The following is a 26,886-nucleotide window of genomic DNA, read 5'->3' on the forward strand; positions in this document are numbered from 1 at the left end:
CCCTTGCTTCCCACGGTTGAGATACTGGAAGTCCAGAAGCTGAACTCAGTATCTTTCAGCGAGGGTAAAAAGAGCTTTACCCCCACAGACTCGTTTCGAGTGACCTTTTCTGGTTCAGCCCTTCCTCACTACATCGAGTTGGGAAAACTTCGGCTACCTGTGCGTTTGTTTGTTCCTCGGGTCATGAACTGCCAAAACTGCAAACAGTTGGGACATACGGCCTCTCACTGTGGCAGCAAGGCACGCTGTTCCAAATGCGGGGAGAAGCACGAGGATGGCGCCTGCACAGTCACTGCACCAAAATGCGTGTACTGTAAGGGAACTCCTCATGGTCTCTCATCGTGCCCGGCGTACAAACAACGCGGGGAGAAACTAGAACGCTCTATTAAGGAGCGTTCCAGGCAGTCTTTTGCAGCAATGCTAAAAACAGCCACACCATCAACCAACGACAAAAATCCCTTTGCTGTTTTGTCTGATGACGAGTCTGACTCTGACTTGGCTGAGGAGGGAGTTTCTTTCAGTTTTCCGGAAGGTTCTGCATGGAAACGAAAACGCATCCGTTCGCGGAAAGTTGCAGATAAGGAACCCCAAATCAGCTTGCCCAAATCAAGGAGTGATGGAAAAAAGGAAGTTTCAGCTCCTCCTGGTTTCCGCAGAACTGACTATAACCAGAACTTTCCATCTCTCCCGGGGACATCAAAAACCCCTGATGGCCCATTTTTAAGAACAGAAACCCCTTCTTCATCCGGGTTGTTCTCATTTGATAAAATTGTGGACGATATTCTCAAGTACCTCAATATTTCTGATCCTCTCAAAAGCATTGTTCTGGCAATGCTTCCTTCTGTGAAGACCCTCTTGAAGCAATTGACATTGAAGTGGCCCCTCATTGCAGCAATCATTTCCTTCGATGGATAATTTTCCAAACGAGGTCGGGGATTTGATCACTGTTCTACAGTGGAATTGTCGAAGTCTCATTCCTAAATTAGACTCTTTTAAGTTTTTAGTTCAGAATAATGATTGTGATGCATTTGCTCTTTGTGAAACTTGGCTCTCTTCAGATATAGATCTTCCTTTTTATGATTTTAACATTATTCGACTGGATCGTGAGGATTCGCGTGGAGGAGGGGTACTTTTGGGGATCAAAAAGTGCCATTCTTTCTATAGAGTGAATCTTCCACAATTTCCAGGTATTGAAGTTGTTGCATGTCAGGCTATTATTAAAGGTAAGAGCCTTTGTATAGCTTCTGTTTATATTCCTCCTAGAGCCGTTGTTAATCGCAAACAACTTTCAGATATATGTTCAGTACTTCCTGCTCCACGGTTGATTATGGGAGATTTTAATTCCCACGGTACAGGCTGGGGGGAACTGTATGATGACAACCGTTCTACTTTGATATATGACCTCTGCGACAGCTTTAATATGACAATTCTTAACAATGGAGAAGTAACACGTTTGGCTGGACCATCCTCGAATGGAAGTAGATTAGACCTCACACTTTGCTCTAACTCATTATCGTTGGATTGCACGTGGAATGTGATCCAAGATCCCCACGGTAGTGATCACTTGCCGATCAAAGTTTCAGTTGCCAGTGGGTTCAATCCGTCGGAACCCGTTAACGTCGCGTACGATCTTACCCGTAATATCGATTGGACAAAGTTCAAGAATGTGATAGAAGATGCCCTAACGTCGGTAGAAGGGCTTCCACCGTTGGAGGAATATAACTTCCTCTCCAATCTGATCTTGGACAGCGCGCTCCAAGCTCAAACTCGGCCGGTTCCAGGAACGTCTTTCCGTAGGAAACCTCCTTCCCCTTGGTGGGACCAGCAATGCACTGAGGTTTATCGTAAAAAGTCCGACGCGTTTAAGCTTTTCCGGAAACGTGGAACACCCGTACATTTCGAAGCGTACTCGGCTCTTGAACGCGAACTCAAGAGCCTCATCAAAGCCAAGAAACGCGGATACTGGCGGCAATTCGTGGACGGATTATCGCGCGAAACGTCGATGAATACGCTTTGGAATGCGGCGCGAAGGATGCGTAACCGATCTTCAAACAACGAGAGCGAGGAGTACTCCGATAGTTGGATCCTCAAGTTCGCGCGAAAAGTATGTCCTGATTCTGTGCCGGCACAGATGATTCCTCGCGAAACGACGAATTCGGTAGACGAGATCAGCCAGCCTTTTTCAATGCTGGAGCTCTCACTCGCGCTCCTTTCGTGTGGCAATTCGGCTCCGGGGGCTGATAGAATCAAGTTCAACTTGTTGAAGAACCTCCCAGACGTCGCTAAGAGGCGCATGTTGAACTTGTTTGGTCAGTTCCTGGAGCTTAATATTGTTCCGGATGATTGGAGGCGGGTGAGAGTTGTAGCCATTAAAAAGCCTGGAAAACCCGCGTCAGATCACAATTCGTATCGTCCCATTGCGATGTTATCGTGCATTCGTAAATTGTTGGAGAAAATGATCCTTTTTCGCCTGGACAAATGGGTTGAGTTGAACCACCTACTCTCAGATACTCAATTTGGTTTCCGTAGGGGCAAGGGAACGAACGACTGTCTCGCGTTGCTTTCCACTGAAATTCAGTTGGCTTTTGCTAATAAAGAGCAAATGGCTTCTGTCTTCTTGGATATTAAGGGGGCTTTTGATTCAGTATCGGTTGAAGTCCTTTCAGACAAACTCCACGCTTGTGGCCTTTCTCCATTAATTAATAACTTTTTGTACAATTTGCTGTCAGAGAAACATATGAGCTTTTCTCATGGAAACTCTACAGCTTCACGATTTAGCTACATGGGTCTCCCCCAGGGCTCATGTTTAAGCCCCCTTCTGTATAATTTCTACGTCAGAGAAATTGACAATTGTCTAAGGGACAACTGCACGTTGAGACAACTTGCAGATGACGGAGTAGTGTCTATGACAGGACCCAGAGAGGCCGACCTGCAAGGACCCTTACAGGATACCTTAGACAATTTGTCTACTTGGGCTATCCAGCTAGGTATCGAATTCTCCACGGAGAAAACTGAGTTGGTCGTTTTTTCTAGGAAGCATAGCCCAGCACAACCAAAGCTTCAACTTTTGGGTAAACCGATCACTCATTCTATGTCCTTCAAATATCTTGGGGTCTGGTTCGATTCAAAATGCACCTGGAGATCCCACATTGAGTATCTGAAGCGGAAATGCCAACAAAGGATCAATTTTCTCCGAACAATTACCGGAACGTGGTGGGGAGCCCATCCGCAAGATCTTCTAACGTTGTACCGGACAACGATTTTATCGGTTTTAGAATACGGTAGTTTTTGTTTCCAGTCGGCGGCTAAAACTCACATCATCAAACTGGAACGGATCCAGTATCGCTGTCTTCGTATCGCGTTAGGATGCATGCACTCGACTCATACGATGAGTCTCGAAGTGTTAGCGGGCATGTTGCCACTCTCTGATCGGTTTTCGGAATTATCCCTCAGGCTCCTCACCCGTTGTGAAATTATGAACCCACTGGTGATTGCAAACTTTGAGAAGCTTCTTGAGCTAAACCCTCAAACTCGTTTTATGTCATTGTACTACGTGTACATAACACAGGATGTCAGCCCTTCGCAGCATAATCCCTATCGTGTTTGCTTCTCCGACTTCGACAGTTCTGTTCATTTTGATTTATCAATGACGCAAGAGATTCGCGGAATCCCAGAGCATCATCGTTCCATGATTGCTCCGTCAATTTTCGCTGCAAAGTTTGGCCAAGTTGATTCCGCAAGATCGTTCTTCACAGATGGATCACTAATAGAGGCGTCCGCTGGTTTTGGTATTTATAACGAATTTCATAGCGCCTCTCGAATGCTTCAAGCTCCTTGTTCCGTATATGTTGCTGAACTGGCGGCAATACATTATACGCTAGAAACGATCGCCTCACTTGCACCAGATCATTATTTTATTTTTACGGATAGTCTCAGTTCTGTCGAGGCTATTCGCTCCATGAGGCCGGTAAAGCCTTACCTTACCTTACCAATCAGGCTAAGGCCTTGTTGTCCTCTGCTGTCCGAAGAAGTCGTCTCCACTCTACTCGATCCATGGCCACAGTTCGCCAGCCTCGTAGTCTGCGAAGGGTCCGCAGGTCACCTTCTACTTGGTCGATCCACCTTGCCCGCTGCGCGCCTCTTCTTCTTGTTCCTGTTGGGTCGCTTTCTAGAACCATTTTCACTGGGTCGTCGTGCGGCATTCTTACGACGTGCCCAGCCCACCGTAGTCGCCCAATTTTTGCAATGTGGACGATGGATGGTTCTCCCAGCAGCTGGTGCAATTCGTGGTTCATTCGCCTCCTCCACGTTCCGTCATCCATCTGCACTCCACCGTAGATGGTACGCAACACCTTCCGTTCGAAAACACCAAGGGCGCGTTGGTCCTCCACGAGCATAGTCCAGGTCTCGTGGCCGTAAAGGACCACCGGTCTAATCAGCGTCTTGTAGACAGTCAACTTCGTGCGGCGGCGAATTTTATTCGACCGGAGCGTCCTCCGGAGTCCAAAGTAGGCACGATTCCCTGCCATAATGCGTCTTTGAATTTCTCTGCTGGTATCATTTTCGGCGGTCACCAGTGAGCCCAAATACACGAACTCATCGACCACCTCGATTTCGTCACCGTCAATCTGAACTCGGGGTGGGAGGCTAACATTGTCTTCCCTAGAACCTCTTGCTTTCATATATTTTGTCTTTGATGCGTTGATGGCAAGTCCAATCCGTCTAGCTTCAGCCTTCAGTCTGATGTACGTTTCCGCCATCATCTCAAAGTTCCGTGCCATAATGTCAATGTCATCGGCGAAACCAAGGAGCTGGATGGACTTCCTGAATATCGTGCCACTCGTGTCTATCCCAGCTCTTCTGATCACACCTTCTAACGCGATGTTGAACAGCAGACACGAAAGTCCATCACCCTGCCGTAACCCCCTTCGAGATTCAAAGGGACTCGAGAGTGTCCCTGATACTCGAACAACGCACGTCACTCGATCCATCGTCGCCTTGACCAATCGCGTCAGTTTATCCGGAAATCCGTACTCGTGCATAATCTGCCATAGCTGATCTCGATCGATTGTGTCGTATGCGGATTTGAAATCGATGAACAAATGATGTGTGGGCACGTTGTATTCGCGGCATTTCTGCAGAACCTGCCGAATCGCGAAAATTTGGTCCGTGGTAGCGCGGGCACCCATGAATCCCGCCTGGTATTGCCCCACGAACTCTCTTGCATATGGTGACAGACGGCGGCATAGAATTTGGGAGAGTACCTTGTAGGCGGCGCTCAGCAGTGTGATCGCGCGGTAGTTGCAGCAATCCAACTTGTCGCCCTTTTTGTAGATTGGGCATACGACACCTTCCATCCACTCCTCCGGTAATATCTCCTCCTCCCAAATCTTGGCAATTACCCAGTGCAGCGCTCTAGCCAGTGCTTCACCACCGTATTTCAATAGCTCACTTGGTAGTTGATCTACACCAGTTGCTTTGTTGTTCTTCAGCCGACCGATCTCCTCCTCAACTTCTTGAAGATCAGGGGCCGGTAGCCTGTCGTCTTCTGCGCGTGCTCCAAGGTCTGTTGCCGTGCCACCTTCGTTTTCTGCTGCTTCACCGTTGAGGTGCTCGTCATAGTACTGCTTCCACCTCTCAATCACCTCACACTCGTTCGTGAGAAGGTTACCGTCCAAGTCCTTGCACATATCGGCTTGCGGCACGTAGCCTTTGCGCGAACTATTTAGCTTCTCGTAGAACTTCCGTGTGTCGTTTACGCGGTACAGATTTTCCATCGCCTCGCGATCTCGATCTTCCTGCTGACGCTTCTTCCTTCGGAAAACCGAGTTTTGTCTGTTCCGCGCTTGTCTGTATCGCTCCACATTCAATCTCGTGCGGTGTTGCAGCATTCTCGCCCGTGCTGCATTCTTCTCCTCTACTAACAGTTTGCATTCGCCGTCAAACCAGTCATTTCTTCGGTCCGGGATTGCAGTACCTAGTGCCGCTACAGCAGTACTACCTATGGCTGAACGGATGTCCCTCCAGCCATCTTCAAGAGAAGCTGCGCCAAGCTGCTCTTCCGTGGGTAGTGCAACTTCCAGCTGCTGCGCGTAGTCCTGGGCAACTCCGGTGTCCCGTAGTTGCTCAATGTTGGGTCGTGGCGTTCGACTTCGACGTGTGTTATGCACCGTCGAGAGTTTTGAGCGCATGCATACTGCAACTAGGTAGTGGTCCGAATCTATGTTCGCACTGCGGTACGTGCGGACGTTGATAATGTCGGAGAAGAATTTCCCGTCGATTAGAACGTGATCGATTTGGTTTTCTGTGTGTTGGTCAGGTGATCTCCAGGTGGCTTTGTGGATATCCTTGCGGGGGAAAAAGGTACTTCGAACTACCATACCCCGGGAGGCTGCAAAGTTCACGCATCGTTGGCCGTTGTCGTTCGATACGGCATGCAGGCTGTTTGGCCCGATTGCCGGTCTATACATTGCCTCCCGTCCTACCTGAGCGTTCATGTCGCCGATGACGATTTTGACGTCCCGTTGCGAACAGCCGTCGTACACCTGCTCCAGCTGCGCATAGAACGCTTCTTTCTCGTCGTCGGGTCTCCCTTCGTGTGGGCAGTGCACGTTGATGATGCTGTAGTTGAAGAAACGGCCCTTAATCCTCAACTTGCACATCCTCGCGTTGATCGGCTGCCAACCAATCACGCGTTGGCGCATCTTACCCAGCACTACAAAGCCGGTTCCCAGCTCGTTGGTGGTGCCACAGCTCTGGTAGAAAGTAGCCGCTCGATGCCCGCTTTTCCATACCTTTTGTCCCGTCCAGCAAAGTTCCTGCAGTGCTACGACTTCGAAGTTGCGTGGTTGAAGTTCGTCATAGATTAACCTATCGCAACCCGGGAAGCCGAGCGATTTGCAGTTCCATGTTCCGAGTTTCCAATCGTAGTCCTTATTTCGTCGCGTAGGTCTGTGCCGATTGTTCCGATCCGTATTTCTTTCTTCGGTATTTGCAACTTTGTTTTTTTCCAGGGCGGCTTGTTGGGCCTGCCCCAACCCCCTGTCTCGCCGGGGGACCATCGTGCACAGCTCTGTTTAGAGTCCCACGCTGGCACTAGGACGGTGATCAGCCGCTCCTAACATGGAGAACAGACGCCGTTTTGAGCCGCACCTCCATGGTGAGCAGACGCTCAGGTTTGGTGAAGCATTTCCTCTATCACCGTACTATGGTTACCGCGCCAGTGTTCGCGTCGCACCTCTTCACTTTGCTATTGCCGGACTGGCAACATTGCCCAGGCTACGCCAACCAGCTGTGTCCATGTTTCAGCTGGTAGTCTTTTGTTATCATATGACTCAAGGAGGCGTGAAGTAGAAACTTGTGACGACCAGGGCTAGGTATTCCGCTCCTTCCAGGTTGTCAACTCACCATTTTGTAGCCGGTAAAGCACTCCTCGTATTTTCTCATGAAAATACGAGAGCTTTTAAGTGCTTTATCTTTAAGATCTTTTGTCATCACCTTTGCATGGGTCCCATCTCATTGCTCGATTGCGGGCAATGAGAAGGCGGACTCGCTTGCAAAGGTGGGCGCTATGGAAGGCGATATTTACGATCGACAAATCGCCTACGACGAATTTTTCTTCATTTATCGTCAACAGTCACTCGCCAGCTGGCAACATAAATGGAGTGAAGGGAGTTTGGGACGATGGTTGTATTCAATCATCCCTAAGGTGTCGAAGTGTCCTTGGTTCAAAGGTTTGGAGGTGGGTCGAGACTTCATTCGTGTGATGTCTCGCCTCATGTCCAATCACTATTCACTAAGCGCTCACTTGTTCCGTGTTGGGCTGGGGGACAGTAATCTCTGTGAATGTGGACAAGGTTACCAGGACGCAGATCACATTATTTGGTCATGTGCTGAGCACCGTGGAGTCAGATCCGAGTTGTACGATTCCCTTCGGGCTCGAGGTAGGCAACCTAATGTTCCAGTTCGGGATATTTTGGCTAGACGCGATCTGGAGTTTATGCAACTCATATATGTTTTCTTGAAGAATATTAACCATAGATTGTAAGTTTGATTAACCTTGTGTTTAGTTTGTGTTTTGTATGTGTGTGTGTATTTTTTTTTTGTAGATTTGTTTCTGTAATAATTGTATAATTACAGAGTTGATATAACGTCGATAGGATTAAGTATTTGTTTTAGAAATAGTGAAATTTTTTAATCATAAATCATACTCCAAATCTCCTTTTCCCTCTCCCGATCCAAACAATTGTCATCCACTAACCTCGAGAAGACCGCGAGTAATCGGTTCCAATCCTTTAATTTTAGATTTAAGACATTTATAATGTATAAAGAAAATGATAACTTGGCTCTGTAAAGTTTATTCGAATGAGCCTGTACAAATAAAGTAATTAACAAAAAAAAAAAAAAAACAAGCTTGCAGAAGTTCTGCGACTGTCGGCAAGCGAGACCGTTTCTTCTTCGCTGCTCTTACAGGCGGTCGCTTAAAATAGTACCTGTACACAAACAGCCATGCGAAAAGCCGAACAATTTCACATCGGATGATGGTTCTGAAAAAATGTCATCATTTACCAGCACTGGTTACGAGAGTGGAATGTGCCAAACCCTTCATGCGACACCTCAAATTACATGAGAATTCAACAACAAGTTCATCTATTGGTGATCATACCGAACGACCAGAACGACATTGGTAACATCCGAACACGTTCCGGGTACCCCCGGGGAATTGGTCAGTTTCTGACTTGACTCAATCACATGAAAATTCAAAAACAAGTTCATCGATAGCCATACCTAGTGTCCAGGGCCACATTGGTCACATTAGAACACATTCCGGGAACCACCGGAACACCTGACCGTATAGAACTAAAGCTAATCATGCGACACATAAAATTACATCAGAATTCAAAAACAAGATCAATGCCTTAGACTACATTGGTCGCATGCAGCTTTGTTCCTGATATCCCGAGGAAGTGACTCGTTGCTGACCCATCATGCAACACATGAAATTACATCAGAATTCGCAAGCAAGATCCTGCTCAAAATGGAACATATCGAATGTACCTACATTGGTTATATCAGCTCCCGAGAGAGTGGCTATTTTCTAACTAGAGCCAAAATCCATCACACAGTGGGATGGCTGCATACAAAAGTCGATCATAATTATTTTGCGATGTACTCAGTCAAGATGTGATGATAATAGTCGTAAAATAAAATATTGCATTAGATTGGCTCAAAAACTTAAGATAAATAAAAAAATAAATGAATGAAATGAAAATGAAAAAATTAAATAATTTTCTGATTAAATAACTAAAATCTATCGTATTTATTTTTTATTTTGTGAGATTTGATATTATAAAAACTAAAGAGACAATTGTGTTTACCTATCCTAATAATAAAATTGATTATATGAGTGATTGTAAGGACCATCTATGAATTTATCGAGAATAATGAGATATCAACAATAACCAAAATTACTAGCACACATTTGCACATATTGCCGAGTTCTGAAAGAAGAGGAAAATTAATATCAAGTGGATATGTTTTTATTGATACGCAATCATACGCATCAATGTTACAGCACAGTTTTGCTACAACATGATTTGCGCTATTTATCAACTTTATATAGTAATTCGTGAGAGGCCAGCCAAACATACTAATAGTCACTGTTGGTTCATATCTTTGATATAAATATGAATGTGTAAGATGATATACAAATGGTACAGAGATATAGTACAAAGAAGTTTTCAATATTCAACTAAAAATATTGTTTTAAAACACTAATCTTTCAACATTACCACAAACGAAGTGACAGACGACTAACTGGCGAAGAAATCAATTAAAATAATGTGGTTTACTGTAATAGAATTTTCTTAGAAGCTTTAGGCTAGTATTTTTGTTTTAATTTTAACAAAGTTGATTTTGTATGCAATGATGTTTGACAGTGTGCAGAGTCATTTGCTTAAAGATTAATTTTTCAAACAAACAATTGATTAAGATTTTGTCATTTGTTTAAATGCATTTCAGTTTTGAGTGAGTGAAAGAGATAGAACCAAAACATTCTAGTACATTTAGTGTTGCCATGTGGTACAATCAAGTAGTAGTGTTGCCATGAGGTACTCTGAAAAATTGCTATAGCAGGTTAGTCACCAAAGTTTTCGAGCCGCTCCGTCTGTCACTTCGTTTGTGACATTACCTTCAAATTACCAGTGACATTACCTGCAAATTTGGGAAACGATTCTATATGGAATATAGTTTTATATTTTAAAGCAAAACATGACAATTAGTCCCATAAAAAATCGAATTACGACCGACCTGTACCCTACTGTGCATCGTACGACATATAAATCAACATGAGAACTCTAAAACAACCTCATTGCTTGTCACATTAAGAACCCAAGACCACATTGGCCAACACCTGGAGAAGTTTTGGAACTCCCCTGGGCAGTTGCTCGATTTTTTATTAAGTAAGAAGGGTCCGATCTCACAATTGGTGGAGAAATCCAAGTTTTTCAGTGTAGCAACGAATTTTTCATTTTTTACCCTTCTTACAAAGAAGGGTATAGACACAGACAAACAGACGTAACTCTTTGAAAAACTTGTTCTTGAAAACATAGTATCTCAAAACATATAACCTCAGTAGCGACATCTCTCTGGCTTCTCGCGGAAAACAAGCTTGCTCGCTAACTCGTAAACAATATTGCATAAAAGTTCTATAGAATATAAAGAAACGTCAAAGTGATTCGATGCCAGCGCTGCGGCGAGTAGTTCGCGGAACTGATAATATTCAAATCAACCGTTAAATGCATGAACGAAGATACACAATGAAGAGTTACGTCTGTTTGTCTGTGGTATAGATATCACTTGAAAAACCGACCATCGATCCGAGGCCCGGAGGGCCGAGTGTCATATACCATTCGACTCAGCTCGACGAGATCGGAACATGTCTGTGTGTGTGTGTATGTAACGAAATGAATGCGCTCACGTTTCTCAGCAACCGCTCAACCGATTTGGACAAACTCGGCGCCAAATGATAGGTCTTGGGGTGCCATTGAATGCTTTTGGAATCAGTGAACCGGTTCCGGAGATATGGCCGGAATAAGATCCGATGAATATGGGCCTTCACGCTGGATTTAACGGAAAACGTATTAAAACCATCATGCGACACATCAAATTACTACAGAATTCAAAAATAAGATCACTGCAAGTCGTGTTAAGTGTTCCAGACCACATTGGACACACTTGGACATGTTCCGGGTACCCCGGGGAAGTTGCTTGAATATGAATTGAATTAAAACCCATTAAATCACATTAAAATACGATGATAAGGTGATTGGTAGCCTCACCAAATAGACTACACCCGGATATATTCCGGGTACCCCCAGGCAGTGGTGTAGCGTCACTGGATGACACGGGGGGGGGGGGGGCTTGGTCACTGATAATGACAATAAAATAAATAAACTTGAATAAGTAAGAAGGGTCTGATCACACCATAGGTGGATAAATTCGGGTTTTTTATTGGGTTTTTGATGTAGTTTCTATTCTACTAACCACAGCCCTGGCTTTACTTTTCTTTTTTTAACGGATTTGAACCAAATCATGGAATGTTTTTACCAAAGATGACTCTTCTTGTCGAACTCAAATTGATTTTTCTCGGCGATAACGTTACGTTTCCACTTACCCTCGTTTCCCGATGTGAAGTTTGAAATTGCACGCTATCGCAGACGAACGCTAGGCGGAATATTCTGAAGATGACCGATATAAAAAAGTAAGTCGATACGTAATGAATATTGTAGCCAGTATCACCAAGAAAAATCATGCATCCGACAATATCAAATTAACAGGCGCTGGTGGTTTAGTGGTAAGCGTGATTGCTTCTCATTCCAAAAGGCCTGGGTTCAATCCCAGTCGGCGCCGCCTGGATTTTCTGAGGCATAAAATCTCTTATCACGCCTTCGTTCGGATGGGAAGCAAAAGTCCATGAGTTGATGTGATGGGTCGGTATGTAGGGTCCAGGTGTGGGAGCTGCCTCCCTGGCGTCAGTGGCATTGGTACCTCAGTGCGAAAAACAAACCAAGGAAAAATAATACTAAATAAACGGTGATTATATCCAGTTTTAACAAAGATGACTTCTAAATTTACTTCTCTTTCCATATGTAACCGTTGGATTTAATAAAACCACATTTTGTTTATAATTTGTTAGAAGTATAATACTGCTTCTTGATTCCAAATTCGGAAGAAGGCAGGTATAATGATTTCGCTAGGAGTGCTTCTTTCGTTTTTGAGAACAATGGATACCTAATGGGTGTAAATTCATACTATGCACTATCAGAGGTTGATACCGTAAAAGGTTGATAACTTTTTAAACAGGAGTCGAATCAAATTTCGGTCTTCAATAAACATGTTCTGCATAGCTTTTCCTATCTAAGTCATAGTTTGAGCAATGTGTGAATTTTAGACTAGCAAATGAATCGTTTCTTCTCGTTTTCCATACAAACATGAAAGTTCTCCCGCAAATCCAGATCATAACCAAATTTGTTCAAATTTGGCACAGTTGTTGGAGACCTCAATACAGATCGAAAGAGCAGTGGGATGAACGGAGTTGTAAAGTTGACCCACTCTATTAGGTATAGTGTGGCAAGTATAATGATAATCTCTGGGGGTAGAGTCGAGAAGTATTCCAACCAGATAGCGATTTTTCATTACTGTCTTACCAATTCATTCATGGATTTCTCGGTCGATGTAAATAAATAAAACCTGATGGTTAGTTTATTGACACCTCATGGCACACTTCAGGTTTCGAATGCTATTTTTAAAAAGTAAGTTCAGGAATATTAGCATTTCTTTCAAAGTGGCTGCAAATCAATTTGGCACGATGCGGAGTCAAACGAGTGCTCAACGTGATGGCTTATGTCCACCCGCTACAGACCGTGAGAATATTTTTCATCTTTGCCTGGCAACTGGTTGGACGAACGAGAAAGGCGGGGTTAGATTCAATAAATTTACACTGAAAACAGCTGAGACTTGATGCTATGATCACTCTATACGCTCTGTACAGTACTCTGTGGGCGCTGTTTGTAGCAATGCACACTTTTAGTGTAGAGAATTTTGGAGCAAAACTGGTACAAATTTGTAATTAGCTGAAATGATTTTCTGTTTCTGCCTCCCTTTATCTATGCTATGATGCCTCAGAAAATCCCGACGGTGCCGACTGGGATTGGCCCAGGCCCTTTGTGGTGAGAATTAATCACGCTTACCACTACACCACTGGCGCCGCTAAGTAATATTTATTGAAGTTTGCCGAATAAGCCATTTTTAAAACAATTGCATGATTCAAAATGGTCGATTTGTTGCACATATTTAAATAATTACCCATATCAAACAATTACCCATATCAAACAATTATGCAAAGTTTCATGCAAATCGGGAAGGTCGAGTCTAATCAATTCTTCTTTTGGCGTGGAACTTTTAAACATAAAGAGCTACGGTAATATAATGTAACCTAAAATTACATAAAAAAACTTAATAATAATAAATCTAAAATATGTAATCTTTTTTGTAATTTTCCTACTACTATTTATATCAATAAAAACAATGCAAGTAGAAAGCATACGATCCAGCACTTTTTTTTTCCAAATAGGTATGTCATAAAAATATCATGAAATTTTTTTTTCGTTTGGCTCCTGACTCCCCTACTTACAAATTCACAGAAAACGAATGCAAAATCAAAACAAGATTAATGTGTCGCAGTTGGAGAACGACTCCAAAAAACTGTCCAGCACATTCACAGTAGTGGCAGATTATTTTCAGAAGCAACAGGTGCTTTTATGCAGCATAGCTTATTTTCGGTTGTTGTTTGTGTTTCAGTTGAGCCCGGAGGGCATATTGACAAAAACATTGAGTTTTCGGTGAGTTCAAGGGCGAGTGAAGCAGATGGTTTTAACTGTAGTATTTTTCAATGAATAAAATATACAAATGAGAATCAGCTATTTAAAATGTAGACATATTAGCCTTCGCTTTGGTATCATTCCATTCTAGTTCATTTTTATGGAATGCCAATTAAGCATTTAGTCGAGCAGATTTGGGGATAAAAGAAAAGCAAATGGTATTAACCAATAACAGTGTTTTTTACAGTGTTGCCAAATTTATATTTTACATATAAAGTGACTGAACACTTTAAAAGTGATTTTTTTTAAGTAGATGCACCCAAATATCTGTTGTGTTAGCACCACAGCCATTTGTACATACACACTTAGAAATACCTAATCTTACACGTGACGGAATCCATCTTGGACATAAATGATGAGACGTTAACAAACATGTCATATCAAATTTAGTGCTCCGAGACTGAAAAGTTCGAAAGTACGTTTGATTGGACTGAATTTCACGTCTATTATGACTCAATTTTATGTCAAAATTGACGCTCGTATATGTCATTCTTAGAGCACCTAAATTTGCATCAATTTTTCTAAGTGTGTATTATGGATAAAACTTACATAAATTTCAAAGCATACACACTTAGAAAAAATCATGTAAATTTAGATGCTCTGAGACTGACATATACGAGCGTCAAGTATGATATAAAATTTAGTAAAAACAGACGCAAAATACAGATCAATCAATCGAGTAACGAACTTTTAAGTCTTGAAGCACCTAGTTTTACATGACATGTTTGTTTACGTCTCATCGTTTATATCAAAGATGGATTCCGTCACGTGTAAAATTAGTTATTTCTAAGTGCATAGTACATGTGAGATAGCATTTTGTATAATAAAGTGAAAATGTAAGAAAGTTTTTTTTTAAATTTTTTTACGCATTTTCTAAAGCAATAAAATAAATTCCCACTCCCACTGCACAATGTAGCCAAAACTATTCTTTTTTAGTACAGTGTTGCCAAAATAATAATATTGCGATAAAAAAATGGAAATTTGAAAGTGAATGAAATTATGTTTTAATAAATTCCATTGTCATGTTTTACTGTCTAACATCACAGTCAACGTTTAATATCACAATCATCGTTTACATATTCAACCGTTGGTTTAATTTTTTGTTAGTAGGTATTGTAGCCAGGACAATCTATTATCGACCATAAAGTAGAAATGTGTCGGAATTTTACCAGATATCTAGTACATCTTGAAATTCTATATTTAACACTTCGACCACCAAACCAAAACCACACTTTTCACTATTTTTGTCATATCTTCGGTTATTTTCAACGGATTTATTTTGTTTTTACTTTGTTGGAAAGGATATTATTTTCCTTATTTATGATTTAAATAATCATGCAAAATGGTTGATACAATTGATTTTTTTATTTGATGATCTAAAATTCTTGCCGAATTACTAGACGAATTGATTTGGCAACTACTGGGGTGACTGTACATGGATGTTTACATCACCAGTACAATTCAGAATTTTTATCTGTGTATATGTTTCACGATAAACTAGTGATTGGTTTTTGTTCCTTCCGTTTCTTCGTGTTTCGGGTAGTTTCGGTTGGAGTTTAGTACGATGCCTGCTAATTCTGGAAAAACTTAAACTGGCTAGAAGCCTAACCCAATGGAATCCCATGAATTTACCATAAAGGAATTCAAATAGAACAAGAAGCAGCTTTCAACATCCCAAAATTGGTGAAAGCTATAGATTTATTAATACACTCACACAGACACTCACATATACATACACACACACACATACACATTCACGTAAATCAGACAGCAACGTTTACCGGCCGTATGGCCTTACCCTTCCCACTAAGAAACCTCAAAACTCCAGTGACACTTACACAGCAAAAAATAAATTTTAATATTACATCCAAGAGGATGCACTTCAATCATGTCGAAAATCTCATTGTATTTTTATGGCCACAAAAATAAACAAATGCAGTAAAAGCAGCGTAATGTTAGTTCATGCACTGTATTTATGATAATTTTATTCATTTTAGCAAGTAAAATTACACCATAATTTTGACACGATTGAAGTGCATCCACTTTGATGTGATATCAAAATTATTTTTTTGCTGTGTATGAGAGATCGTAGAGTTCTCTGCATCTTTCTCAAGTAAGTGTCCAACTAAAAATCCTTCCCATCCCAAGCAGTTGCAAGGACGTGGCCAGGACAGTTCTAGATTATTGGAAATACTGCTACTTACATCTAAGAGGCCAAAATCAATCCCATATCCCGGTCAATACGGTAACGGACGGAGGTGGCAATACTCACATAAAATGGTCTAGAGCTTGTACCACCTACCAATTTGTGCAACTTGCCTAATGCTAATGTTAATATGTTTTACGATAAATTAGTGAATTGCTAATAGTTTTTTTTTTAAATTTACATTTTTACAGTTTTTGTTACAGTTACAGTTACAGTTTTACAGGCGATTGTAGCTGGAGCCCATTAAACGACTAGGGCATATCCGGATTTGTTCCAGGTGTCCTCGTCAAACGGCAAAGCAATTAATTAACTGCTTAAAGATCTCTAAGTTGAGGACAGGTGTACTGTTCCAGTTGGAACGCAATAGCCAAGAAGAAGTGTGTGGATTTGCATTTCACAATTAAATTTAGACACACCAATTTGCTGATATTCATGGCTATTTCAGTGTGAAAAGAAGTTGACATTTTAAATTAAATTTATACTTCTTCACTTGAAGCTTCAAAACCCTACATGTTGAGGTATATTTTAATTTCTGGCACTTGTTTTTATTTCAAAAATACAGCAACATAAACAATTTGCCTGTAGGTGCCACAATTCACGATAAAACTATTCCATTCTTAGACATTTTCATTCACTTAGAATTAGAGATTCAACATGTCAATCTTTTCAATATCTAAGAAACAAATAACAAATAACAAAATAAAAACTTAACAGATAACAAACAAACACACATTCAAGAAGACATACTCACTTTCGAAACCATCTTCATCGGTATCTGCCGCGTCGGTCGACTCCTCCATCCCTACCGCAAAGAAGAGACACGCGAATCAGACAGAAAATTTAATTCGAATCGTTTCAATCACTTCACGATTTGCTACTGACCACCTTTGTTACAGCATTTGCACAGCAGGCAATCCCTAAGGCAAGAGCTCTTAGCGTTCTGTTTTTGCGGCGGATTTCGCTGCTGAAGATGAGAAACCGCGGGTCTCCTTCGTCGGCATTCGTTATTGTGCTCCCTGCCGCCATCATTGCTTCCGTTGGAATTCAGCACGTTGCTCACCAAGACCGATACAGCCTGTCGCGGCAGTGGCGACGAGTCATCCGGTTCTACATCAATGGCCGTAAATCCATTGGAACTCCGACGCACTTGCTGGCTAATAACGGCTACCGCTGGTTCTTGGCTACAGCTGGCCAAATTGGACCTAGGCGCTCGTGCTGCCAGCTGCATTAGGTTCAGATCAACACTTGCTCACACTCACGCACTTTTATTTACTATATTCTTCTCTCAAACGGAAGACGTCCACCTTTTTCGTGATTTTTTTGCTTTCTGTTTCTATTCACTGTTCGCAGGTTCTAGTAAATCTGTCGGCGAACAAAGTCATAAATTTAATTTTATTGTTGGATCTAATCCAAAAATAAAAACGGAATGAAACGCCTAAAGTAAGACTGTGCAAACGTCCATGAAAAATGCTATAATGACCTTTGAATTGAAAATTTTGAAAAATAAATCACGTTGTCATCGGCGGTTGAAGATTCGCATCTGAGGTACTGCGCCATTTGGTTCTATGGGAAAATTTCTTCGTTATAGGTTTATTTTGGTAGTTTGTTAGGCTTTTAGCATAAGTTAAAGCGGAGAGGAAGGGGATGAAACGAATCTTACAGTGTGGTAATTTGATTCCGATTTTTTCCTATCGTGAATCAAATACCTGTAGACATAAGCGTGCCATCAATTATCAATGTGTTAAGTGAAATTTCGTGTACTAAAATATTAGTTTTAGTCATGAACTGCTATGAAGATCTGATGTAATTTGTAGAATAAATATTATTTTGTTAAATAAACATCAAGTATTGAAAGAAGCATTGGGGGTCTCTAGGGTCCCATTGTTCCCAGAATGGTCAATCATCTCCTGCACCTCAATATAATCATAATTAGGTATAATTATACACAGAAACAAATTCTGAATTTTAGCTATCGCGTAAAATCTCCCTTCGTTTAATTTTGAGCTACACTTGGCATAAAAAGCGAAATAGTTTACAAGCTTGCATACAATATTGCTAATTTATGCGATATTGCGCGTAAATTTATGCCAAATCTAGCGTTAATTTTATGTGCGCTATACTATATCTCGCATATATTTACATGAACTTTTCGAACGGTGTAGCAATGAGGAAATATGAAGTTTTTTAATCTTCTAAAGTGCAATCCCCATATTGGATGTACCAAATCATGGCAGTTTCTCCCGAATTCTTTCTAGATGAGTTTTTTTTTCAGTATCTCAATATAATTTATGCTTTATCCAAGAACTGTTTTAACAATTTTTAAATAGAAATCAAGAGTCCCAATTTATGTAAATTCACGAAGGGTCATACCAATCCCATAACATTTCTTAGCCCGAAATTTCCCAAGTCCGTATGTAAACTATTTTACGAGAATCACAATTTATTTCTTACCGCACCATCTAGAATTTATATCTCAGTTACCCATCTCAAAGATCCGTTATTTTTAAAGATCTGGGTCTGAATCACACATATTTCTACAGTCCTAGGATTGATTTGGCGTTCTAAAGTGCATTAAAATGTAAATGTCTCCTTATTATTATTAAGAAAAATATTTGGTTCCATTTGTCCGTCTTTTTGTTCCATTTTACACTCAAAGCATCTTGGACAGCTGCACCCATTTTCGTGATAATAAAGAAAATAATCAAAATTTCGTTAGTTCATAAAATTATTCAATCAAACTTCATCAATTTATCAAATCCGGTTCCTTTTCACCGCTTACGTTAATTAATCAATTTATCGATCTTGTTTTCCGTGCTGAGCACCAATGCTACCGACGCCAGGGAGGCAGCTCCCACACCTGGACCCTACCTATCGACCCATCAACTCATGAACCGGGGAACAACGGCTTTACTTCCCTTCCGAAGGAAGGCGTGATCAGAGATGTTATGCCTCAGAACATCCCGGCGGCACGCCGACTGGGATTGAACCCAGGCCTGCTGGGATGAAAGTGATAAATACTTAACGATCTCAGTTTGTTGATCAATACAGCCACCAGTGCTGTAAAAGATCTACAATACACGGCGATATTCAAAATTCTGCTTTGGTCACTCATTTTAGTTAACACTAATCGTCGAGGCAAACCATGTCTATTGTCAGTGACAATGATGTCAGTGACGAACATTTGTAGATTTTATTTATTAGCTAAATTTGTAATGAAATTAAATGACTTCTACGTACTTAACGTTACACTTTTTGTTACCAGGTGAATTTTTGTCATTGACGAAAAAATGAATGACAAATCTCAGCACTGCAGCCATCTCTCCAAAACTTGATGTCCACTCGATATCGATTTATAGAACCATTTCTATTTTCTCATACGACCGCTATGATGTGGGTAAGCCAATGCCAATGCTTCGAATGAATTTTATAGCAAAGATTGTAACCTCAGAAGAAAGATTTGAGAATTTGCTCTATTTTCTATGCGTCGCTTCCACCTACGTCCCAGTCAAACGCTACTGTACTGTCGTTCTACGCATATCAGTCCCATGTTTCAAAGTTGCTTCTGAGAAAATCGCGAATAATGTTTCGAATCATTTCTGCTCGTTTGAAGAAATATACGTTAAAATAAGTTAGCGCATTGTTTACATTTCAACAGAATCAATATGTTTTAGTGAAAACTACAGAAATTACCTTCAATTAAATTAGTTAAGCCTATTTTTATACGAACAATATTTAATTGGACTGTTATGCCTAGAAATTTGCAATGAAGTAGGAAATTCTACGCAGGTTAGGACTAGGACTAGGACTAGGAACTGTTACTTTCAGAGTTGCTTGATGGCCACGTTGCGTTTGAAGTCTTTACACTTGTGCTTGCATGAGAGTGCTTGCGTTCTCCCCGACATTTTGGAAGATCCTGGAAGGTTTGTATAGCTTTCCATCATTAAATTATACCAACAATAAATTTGTTGACATTGCTATTTCTATAAAACCACTAAAAATATGAGCATCTCAAGAAACTAATGATGAATGCACTATTTACATAGAATATAAAATTCTTAGCATCTTATTCTAGAGTTGGTTGGAAATGCTAACACGAAGCTTTAGTGTGATAATTTATTAGCTAGTGAATGATCTTTAGAAGAGGGTAGGTGGATAGTTCCGTTAGAGTACGGAAGTATGAAAATTGAATAAAAGTTTGAAAATGAGCGAAGGACCATTAATGCGACAGTTTTGCCTAATCTTATTCTACTTAGCAAGGCATAAAGGAGATTGTGCTTAATCATTTTGAGTCCGACCATAGATTTATGCCGGCTGACATGCTGTGGATAAAAGATCAATACGCCACACGATCGTTGACCGTGGGCTTCGATGATTTCAAGAAATACTTTGGAAGAGTTGACATGCACATGCAAATTTATTCCGTACGGAGTTAGCCGTTATACCCCGTACAGACTATGGCTTATATCATGTTATATAGGCTGCCTTGCAATGAGCACTCATACATCTAGTTTTCACTGGAAATCCTATGTATGAGTGCTCATTGCAAGAAGCCTATATTACACGATATAAGCCATATGCCGCCATATGGCCAATAAATTATAAGCACATCCATAGTCACACTTGTATAGTTTGTGTATAGTTGTTGTATAGTGCTCATAATTAATATACAAATAATGCTCATGCTCATAGTAGGTCATACAAGTGTATCCGCAACAATAGTCTGTACGGAGTATTATACTACGTATTGTTATATTATATAAGAGGCTTTTCATGAAACACGTAGACACTATAGAGGGAGTGTGGGGGTGGCGAGTGTCTATGTAAGTGTCTAATAACGCATTATTTGAAATTAGAAACTGGTGTTTTAATATGAAATCCCCTTTTTCTTAATATTTATCAACATAAAATAAAACCTCCACTTCCTAAAATGGTTCATACCGTTTCTTTTGATTATATAAATCCTTTTTCAATAATTTGTGTACACAAATTGATTCGTTAACGATAGATTCAGTAATGAAAATTTTTGTGGGACAGTTATGCGTAGAATTTTAACATGGGACAATTAGGCTTGATGTTGTTTTTATACAAACCCAGAAGAAATTATATGTTTTTTTTTTTTCTATTTTTTAAAAAAGGTACTGTTTTATGAACAAAAGTAAAAAACGTCCAAAAGTAACATGGGACAGATATGCGTAGAACGGCAGTGTATCTGTCACTTGAATTCTGCCAAAGTTGCCTGTCTTCTTGATATGATTCTTAGTAAAAATGAATTTCATGGCTACTGCGATGGTGATTTCCTATAAAACTAGGCATTGTTCTATAATTCTATAACTCGATGGTCTTTTCAATATCGAGTCGTTGAGAGTGTCATTTTCACTGCAGCTTATTTATTTGTTTACACATATCTTTTTTACGCAATTATTTTATAAATGCCTCTCCTCCATTTTAATACTTAACCATTTCTCGCTCAGAAGTTTTACGTTGTTCATAAAGTTAAGTTAAGCTTTCTTTATTAGGGAGGCTTTCAGCCTGAGGCTAGTTCGCCTCCGGTTGTTCATAAAATATTTCAGAAATATCATCGATAATATGAAATATTTTTTAAAACATGTATAACATAAATATGTTTGTGCTAAACAATGTTTGTTCTACATATACTTTTGTTTTTCAGTCTGCATGAAGAAAATGTACATATCAAAAAATATTTTGATATATTCAGCCAAGGTGTCCCACCCGTAGGTTACAACAAAAGATATTGCATACAGCCTAAATTGATGAAACTCAACTAATAGAAGATCAGTAGTATTTTAATTGATTTCGAATCCAGCAAGAGAATAATTAGCACATGGAGAAATAAATAGTATGAACGAATCAGTTAGCTTCGCTAAATTTAAGAGAATTCCACTTTTTCGACAATCGATTTTTTTTAGTAATATTGCCTAATACAGAATTGTTGGTTTGCGTGGGCGTACTTCAGTTCACGCAAAAAGGGTCTAATCAATTTTGTTATTTAAAGTTGATAGGCCCTTTCAAACGTTACGCGAGTTTCATTTGATTTTTTAGAGGATTGCATTTTGAGTGCAATCATGACATTTGTCATAGGATGTTAACAATCCTATGGGTACTTCAATTTGAATACAGATTTGCCAGGATAAAATCTTTTTTTTACTTATCAAGGTACACAGGGGAAAGATGAAATGCAGGGCAAGTTGAAACGGAATCCGTAAATATATAAGGAAGTGAGTTATCACTGTGAATATTTCTAATAGTATAATATAAAATTAAACGCACCCTATGACCATCAAATCAGGTAGTTACAAACAGCTTAGCGTGCTCCTGCTTTGTTTATTTTAATTTTATATGAAATTTAAAACATTATTATTATTATTTAACTTTATTAAGGAGGCTTTCAGCCTTGGGCTGGTTCACCTCCAACTAAATTTAAAACACACATTTTGTACGCATTGCTTCAATCTTCTCAAAAAATTTGTTATTTTCTGTATTTTAACTATTTTTATGCACTAGGGAAGCATATGAAGGCTACTTGGAGTGATGATATAGAAAAACCCGGTTACAAATGAAGTTACAAAAAATATCCTCAACATTTCAAGCATTTCCACTTGCCCCACATTTTTACACCCTATGGGGCAAATCGAAATTAGTACAAAAGGGCAAGTTGAAATGGTGGATATTCCATTCTCAGTACAACAAATCGCTCCAATATGTAGAAGGATAGCCAAGAAACAGCGATGCATGCCTTTAAAAAAAAAGGGTAGTATTTAAAAATGACAACTGATAAATGGTAACCATAGAAATGGGAGGTCGAGTTATCTTCAGTATTGAAAATCCATTTTTCACCGTCAAACTAAATACACCGGTTAATTTAGCTGTAAAAACACATTAAGGGGAAGCTCACCGCTCCGAAAAAAATAATTACGTTTTGATTTTTCTAAAAATATTGGAAAAAGATATCAAAATTCTAAGAAAATCACATATTTTTTAATTTTTCAAAGAAAATTCACGGGCAAATTTTATAAGTCATTATGGCATAAAGTTGGACTCAAAAAACCACAAAACATCAACTTTTCGGTTTTTCTGAGAGTTCAATTTTTTTTCATGATGGAATAGAAAAAATTTTTTTGCATGTAATTTTTGACAAAAATCTAAGGAAGAAACTGATTTTCTTGGATTTTTGGTAATTTTTCTCAATATTTTTAGAAAAATAAAAACGTACAGAAAATATTTTTTTATTTTAGGGCCAGTGAGCTTCCCCTTAAACTTGCTTTTAACTGTATACGTAAGTAATATTCGACAGTATAATAGGGTCGGTCATCATGATATTTTTTCAGAACAATGTTTTTTGGTTCCATGTGGGGTCTCAAACAACTGCGCAAAGTTTGGAGCCGATTGGTTGTAATCCGGCTTTCCGCATTGCGTTTGAAATTTGTATGGGAAAACCTACATTTTTGTATTTTCATTCGTTGCGTTCACAATTTTGCATGAACAATGCATCTCATCATGTAAAAGTATAATCAGTTTGAAATATTACTTCCCTTGATATGAGTGAGGGGACGAGAAATGAAGTAACGACCCAACTACGCATATGATATTGAGAAATTTTTTTTAATTAATTCATCTGAACATACCAATCGATAAGATAAGAAACTCCAAAATTATTGGAAGTGATTTTTGGCATTCGACAAACCATAAATATTTTAACAGTTATAACTTTGTTTAGAGATATTCTAGCACCATACGTCATAGCGCAAAGCTGTTGGGCACTTCCTGGGCTACATTTTCATTTAGTTATCTACATGGTTTAAGTAACATTGTGGTCTCTAAGTAAGAAAATGCAAAGAAGTAGGGTTTCCCATACTAATTTCCATACCAATTTCAAACGCAATACGAAAATCCGGGATACAGCCAATCGTCCCCAAATTTTGCACAGTTGTTTGGGACCCCAAATGGAATCAGGTTTGCGTTTTTCCATATAACGGAGACTCACCCTACAGTATAAGCTGTTCTGCTGCTAAAATCTATTGCTAAGGGACTCTGTTCGATGTATTTAAATACTTTCCAGTTGTTGCTTTTGCGATAATACATTGCACAGTGGTTCAAAACCCCCCAAAACGACATTTTAGAAGGATTTCAAAAGAGTTGCAGAGTTTTTAAAGGGCTATCGTTTGAAGCTGAGATATTGCTGATCTATCCACCTAGAAAGGCAGGGCAAAATTAAAATTTTACAAACTTGCTCAAATCATGTTGTTGTCTTGAGCAAAGTTGTAGATTATGTCAAATTAAACAACTTTGCTCAAGACACCAACTTCGTAAAACGATTGCGTAACGAGTTAACGAACGTTTTCTTTAAATGATCCCCCAAAAACAGTTATTTTTAAATAACTTTTTTGGATGCGATTTTATCAACAAGGTTTGTTGTAGAAAGTTATTTACAATCACAAAACACACATTTTACCCGAAGACACTTTACCTCTTTGACCATAACTGTCAAAGTTATAAACAATATTATAGTCAAAATACGCATTTTTCACGTCGACACACCATAAAAACCGGCAAAAACCGGCAAACCAAACAGTTTCCATTCGAAAGATACGCTTTCAAACTACAAAATACCATAGGTTTTATCTTGTTCTGTAATGTTCTTCTATTGATTTATCCTCATTCAAAGAGGAGCGTATTTTCCTCATACAGCATTCCGGTTTTACCTTTGGTCTTCAGTTCCATTGTTCGAGGTCACACATCTTCAAGACTCTAAGAAAGGAGGGGATAGTGTGTATAGAGAAACCTGTTGTGTATGTAAAATTATTTACGCTCGATAAAAGTACTTTCTGGCATCACTGCCGTTCAGTTATCAAATGTAAAAAAAAAGTTGGAGGGTGGTGTACAAGACACGACCGCATTGTTGACGTAGGACTACGAAATTTTTGTTCGATTTTCTAGTTTGTTGTTTCGGATATTATTTTGGAATTAAGTGAATTTCATAACTCAACTATTTTGTAGAAAGTTGTGGTGGCCCTGAACTGTGATGGGTTTTTATGGCAAGCTTTGCTATAATCACTGGACCTCGTGGTTATTCGCGTTAATACATATCACTTGCGCAGGAAATCAGTTTGGCACGGCATTTGTGACCAGCATACCTTCCAGTAGCATGAAACAGGTCAAAATTTGCCCAAATCTGTCAATAAATTTGTTTTTTTTTGCATTTGCTTATAACAAAATACTGAACTTTTCGGGAACATTCACGCCAAGGAACTCACCAACACACTTTTTGTTACATGCCTCATGCATGTAACAAATGATATTTTGATTGCCTTTCTTTTTGAGCACGCCGGTAAAGTACGCAGACTCCTCCCATCATGAGTAGTTTGCTATCAAGTAGCGTAACTGGCTCCTCTCCTTTTGTACTCTCTGTACTTTAAGTCTATACTCTATGTACTCTGTATTATTTAACGGTTCGGACAATTTCGAAGATGTCGCGCAGCAGGAGAATGCAACGATGAGGGTTTCTCAGTTTATGAAAGTGAAATGGAATAAATTTAACCCACCGATAAGACTACAAATAGAACATAATTTATTTCCGTAACAAATTATTTGATTTTTGTATCATTTTGATGTATTTAGTGACAAATTGGATGGGTGAATCATGGGTTACTCTATATAGATTCTATTCTAACTCTTTTCTGAAAAGAACTTGGTGGCCCTAAAAAGGGCCGTTTTGTTACGTTGGTGATAAGTTTTAACCCCCGAAACCGTACAGAGTGCGTCCCTGTCGCTTCAGACTGCAGACGACATCGATGGCCGTGACGGTTATGCGCTTGGCGTGTTCAGTGTAGGTGACGGCATCACGGATTTTTCTAGGAAAACCTTCAGTACACCTCAGGTATCTTCGTAGATATAACCGGAAATAAGGAAATACGCTGCACGTCGAGCCAGACGACGGATGGCAGGCTTGGTAATACGTGGTAATACCCTGGATGTTAACACGCAGAACCTTCCGATGACGCTTGGCGCTTTCTTTTCCAAGAGCTTTGTCTCCCTTGCAACGACCAGTCATTGTTGCTTGATGTTTGTCGTTGAACGGGTGAATCGAAACTAAGCCAAAAGCGTAGTTAGCAACCTGTTATATAGACAACCAGCTCTGCCGGTACCATATTTTCTCGCTTCCCATTGGCTACATACAGTCATGATAATGCAGCTTTGTCGATATTGGGAAATTCTGCGTGATAACATCCAGGGTCTGCCATCCGTCGTCTGGCTTGACGTGGTGGTGTCAAGCGTATCTCCGGTCTGATCGACGAGAAAACCCGAGGTATGCTGAAGGTGTTCCTATAAATTATGATCCGTGATGCCATCACCTGTACTGAACACGCCAAGCGCAAACCCGTCACGGCAATGGATGTCGTCTACGCTCTGCAGCGACAGGGACGCACTCTGTATGGTTTCGGAGGTTAAAACTTATCACCAACGTAACATTGGTGGCCGTGAAAAGTTAGAAGTCATTTCAGAAAAGGTTTAGAATAGAATTTATATAGAGTATCCCCTGCTTCCAAGTTTGGTTACAGGATTACAACTCTGGAGAGCAGCGGCACCGGTGGTGTAGTGGTAAGCGTAATTACCTCCCGAGCAAAGTCCAACATCAAAATGACAGCAAATTGAAATCAAGTTTTGATATCAACATCAAACTGAAATCATAATTTGATTTCAGTTTACGCAATTGACAAATTT

The 26,886-nt window shown here is 40.0% G+C and overlaps 1 protein-coding gene across 2 annotated transcripts in view; it reads right to left on the bottom strand.

Moving 5' to 3' along the window:
* The window catches only part of LOC135697902 (Kv channel-interacting protein 4-like), a 108,925-nt gene that overhangs the window by 66,802 nt on the left and 15,237 nt on the right, over window positions 1-26,886 (bottom strand). For both annotated transcript variants that reach the window (XM_065217759.1, XM_065217758.1), the window contains exons 2-3: window positions 17,032-17,508; window positions 16,898-16,948 (exon numbers count right to left, since the gene is read on the bottom strand). In XM_065217759.1, coding sequence (XP_065073831.1) covers window positions 16,898-16,948; window positions 17,032-17,374 — 394 coding nt within the window. In that variant the 5' untranslated portion in view covers window positions 17,375-17,508. The remainder of the gene's footprint in view (window positions 1-16,897; window positions 16,949-17,031; window positions 17,509-26,886) is intronic.

The sequence above is a fragment of the Ochlerotatus camptorhynchus genome, unplaced genomic scaffold (genome assembly GCF_037179485.1).
Source record: "Ochlerotatus camptorhynchus isolate MF236.1 unplaced genomic scaffold, CSIRO-AGI_Acam_v1.1 ptg000079l, whole genome shotgun sequence".
NCBI classification, from domain to species: domain Eukaryota; kingdom Metazoa; phylum Arthropoda; class Insecta; order Diptera; family Culicidae; genus Ochlerotatus; species Ochlerotatus camptorhynchus.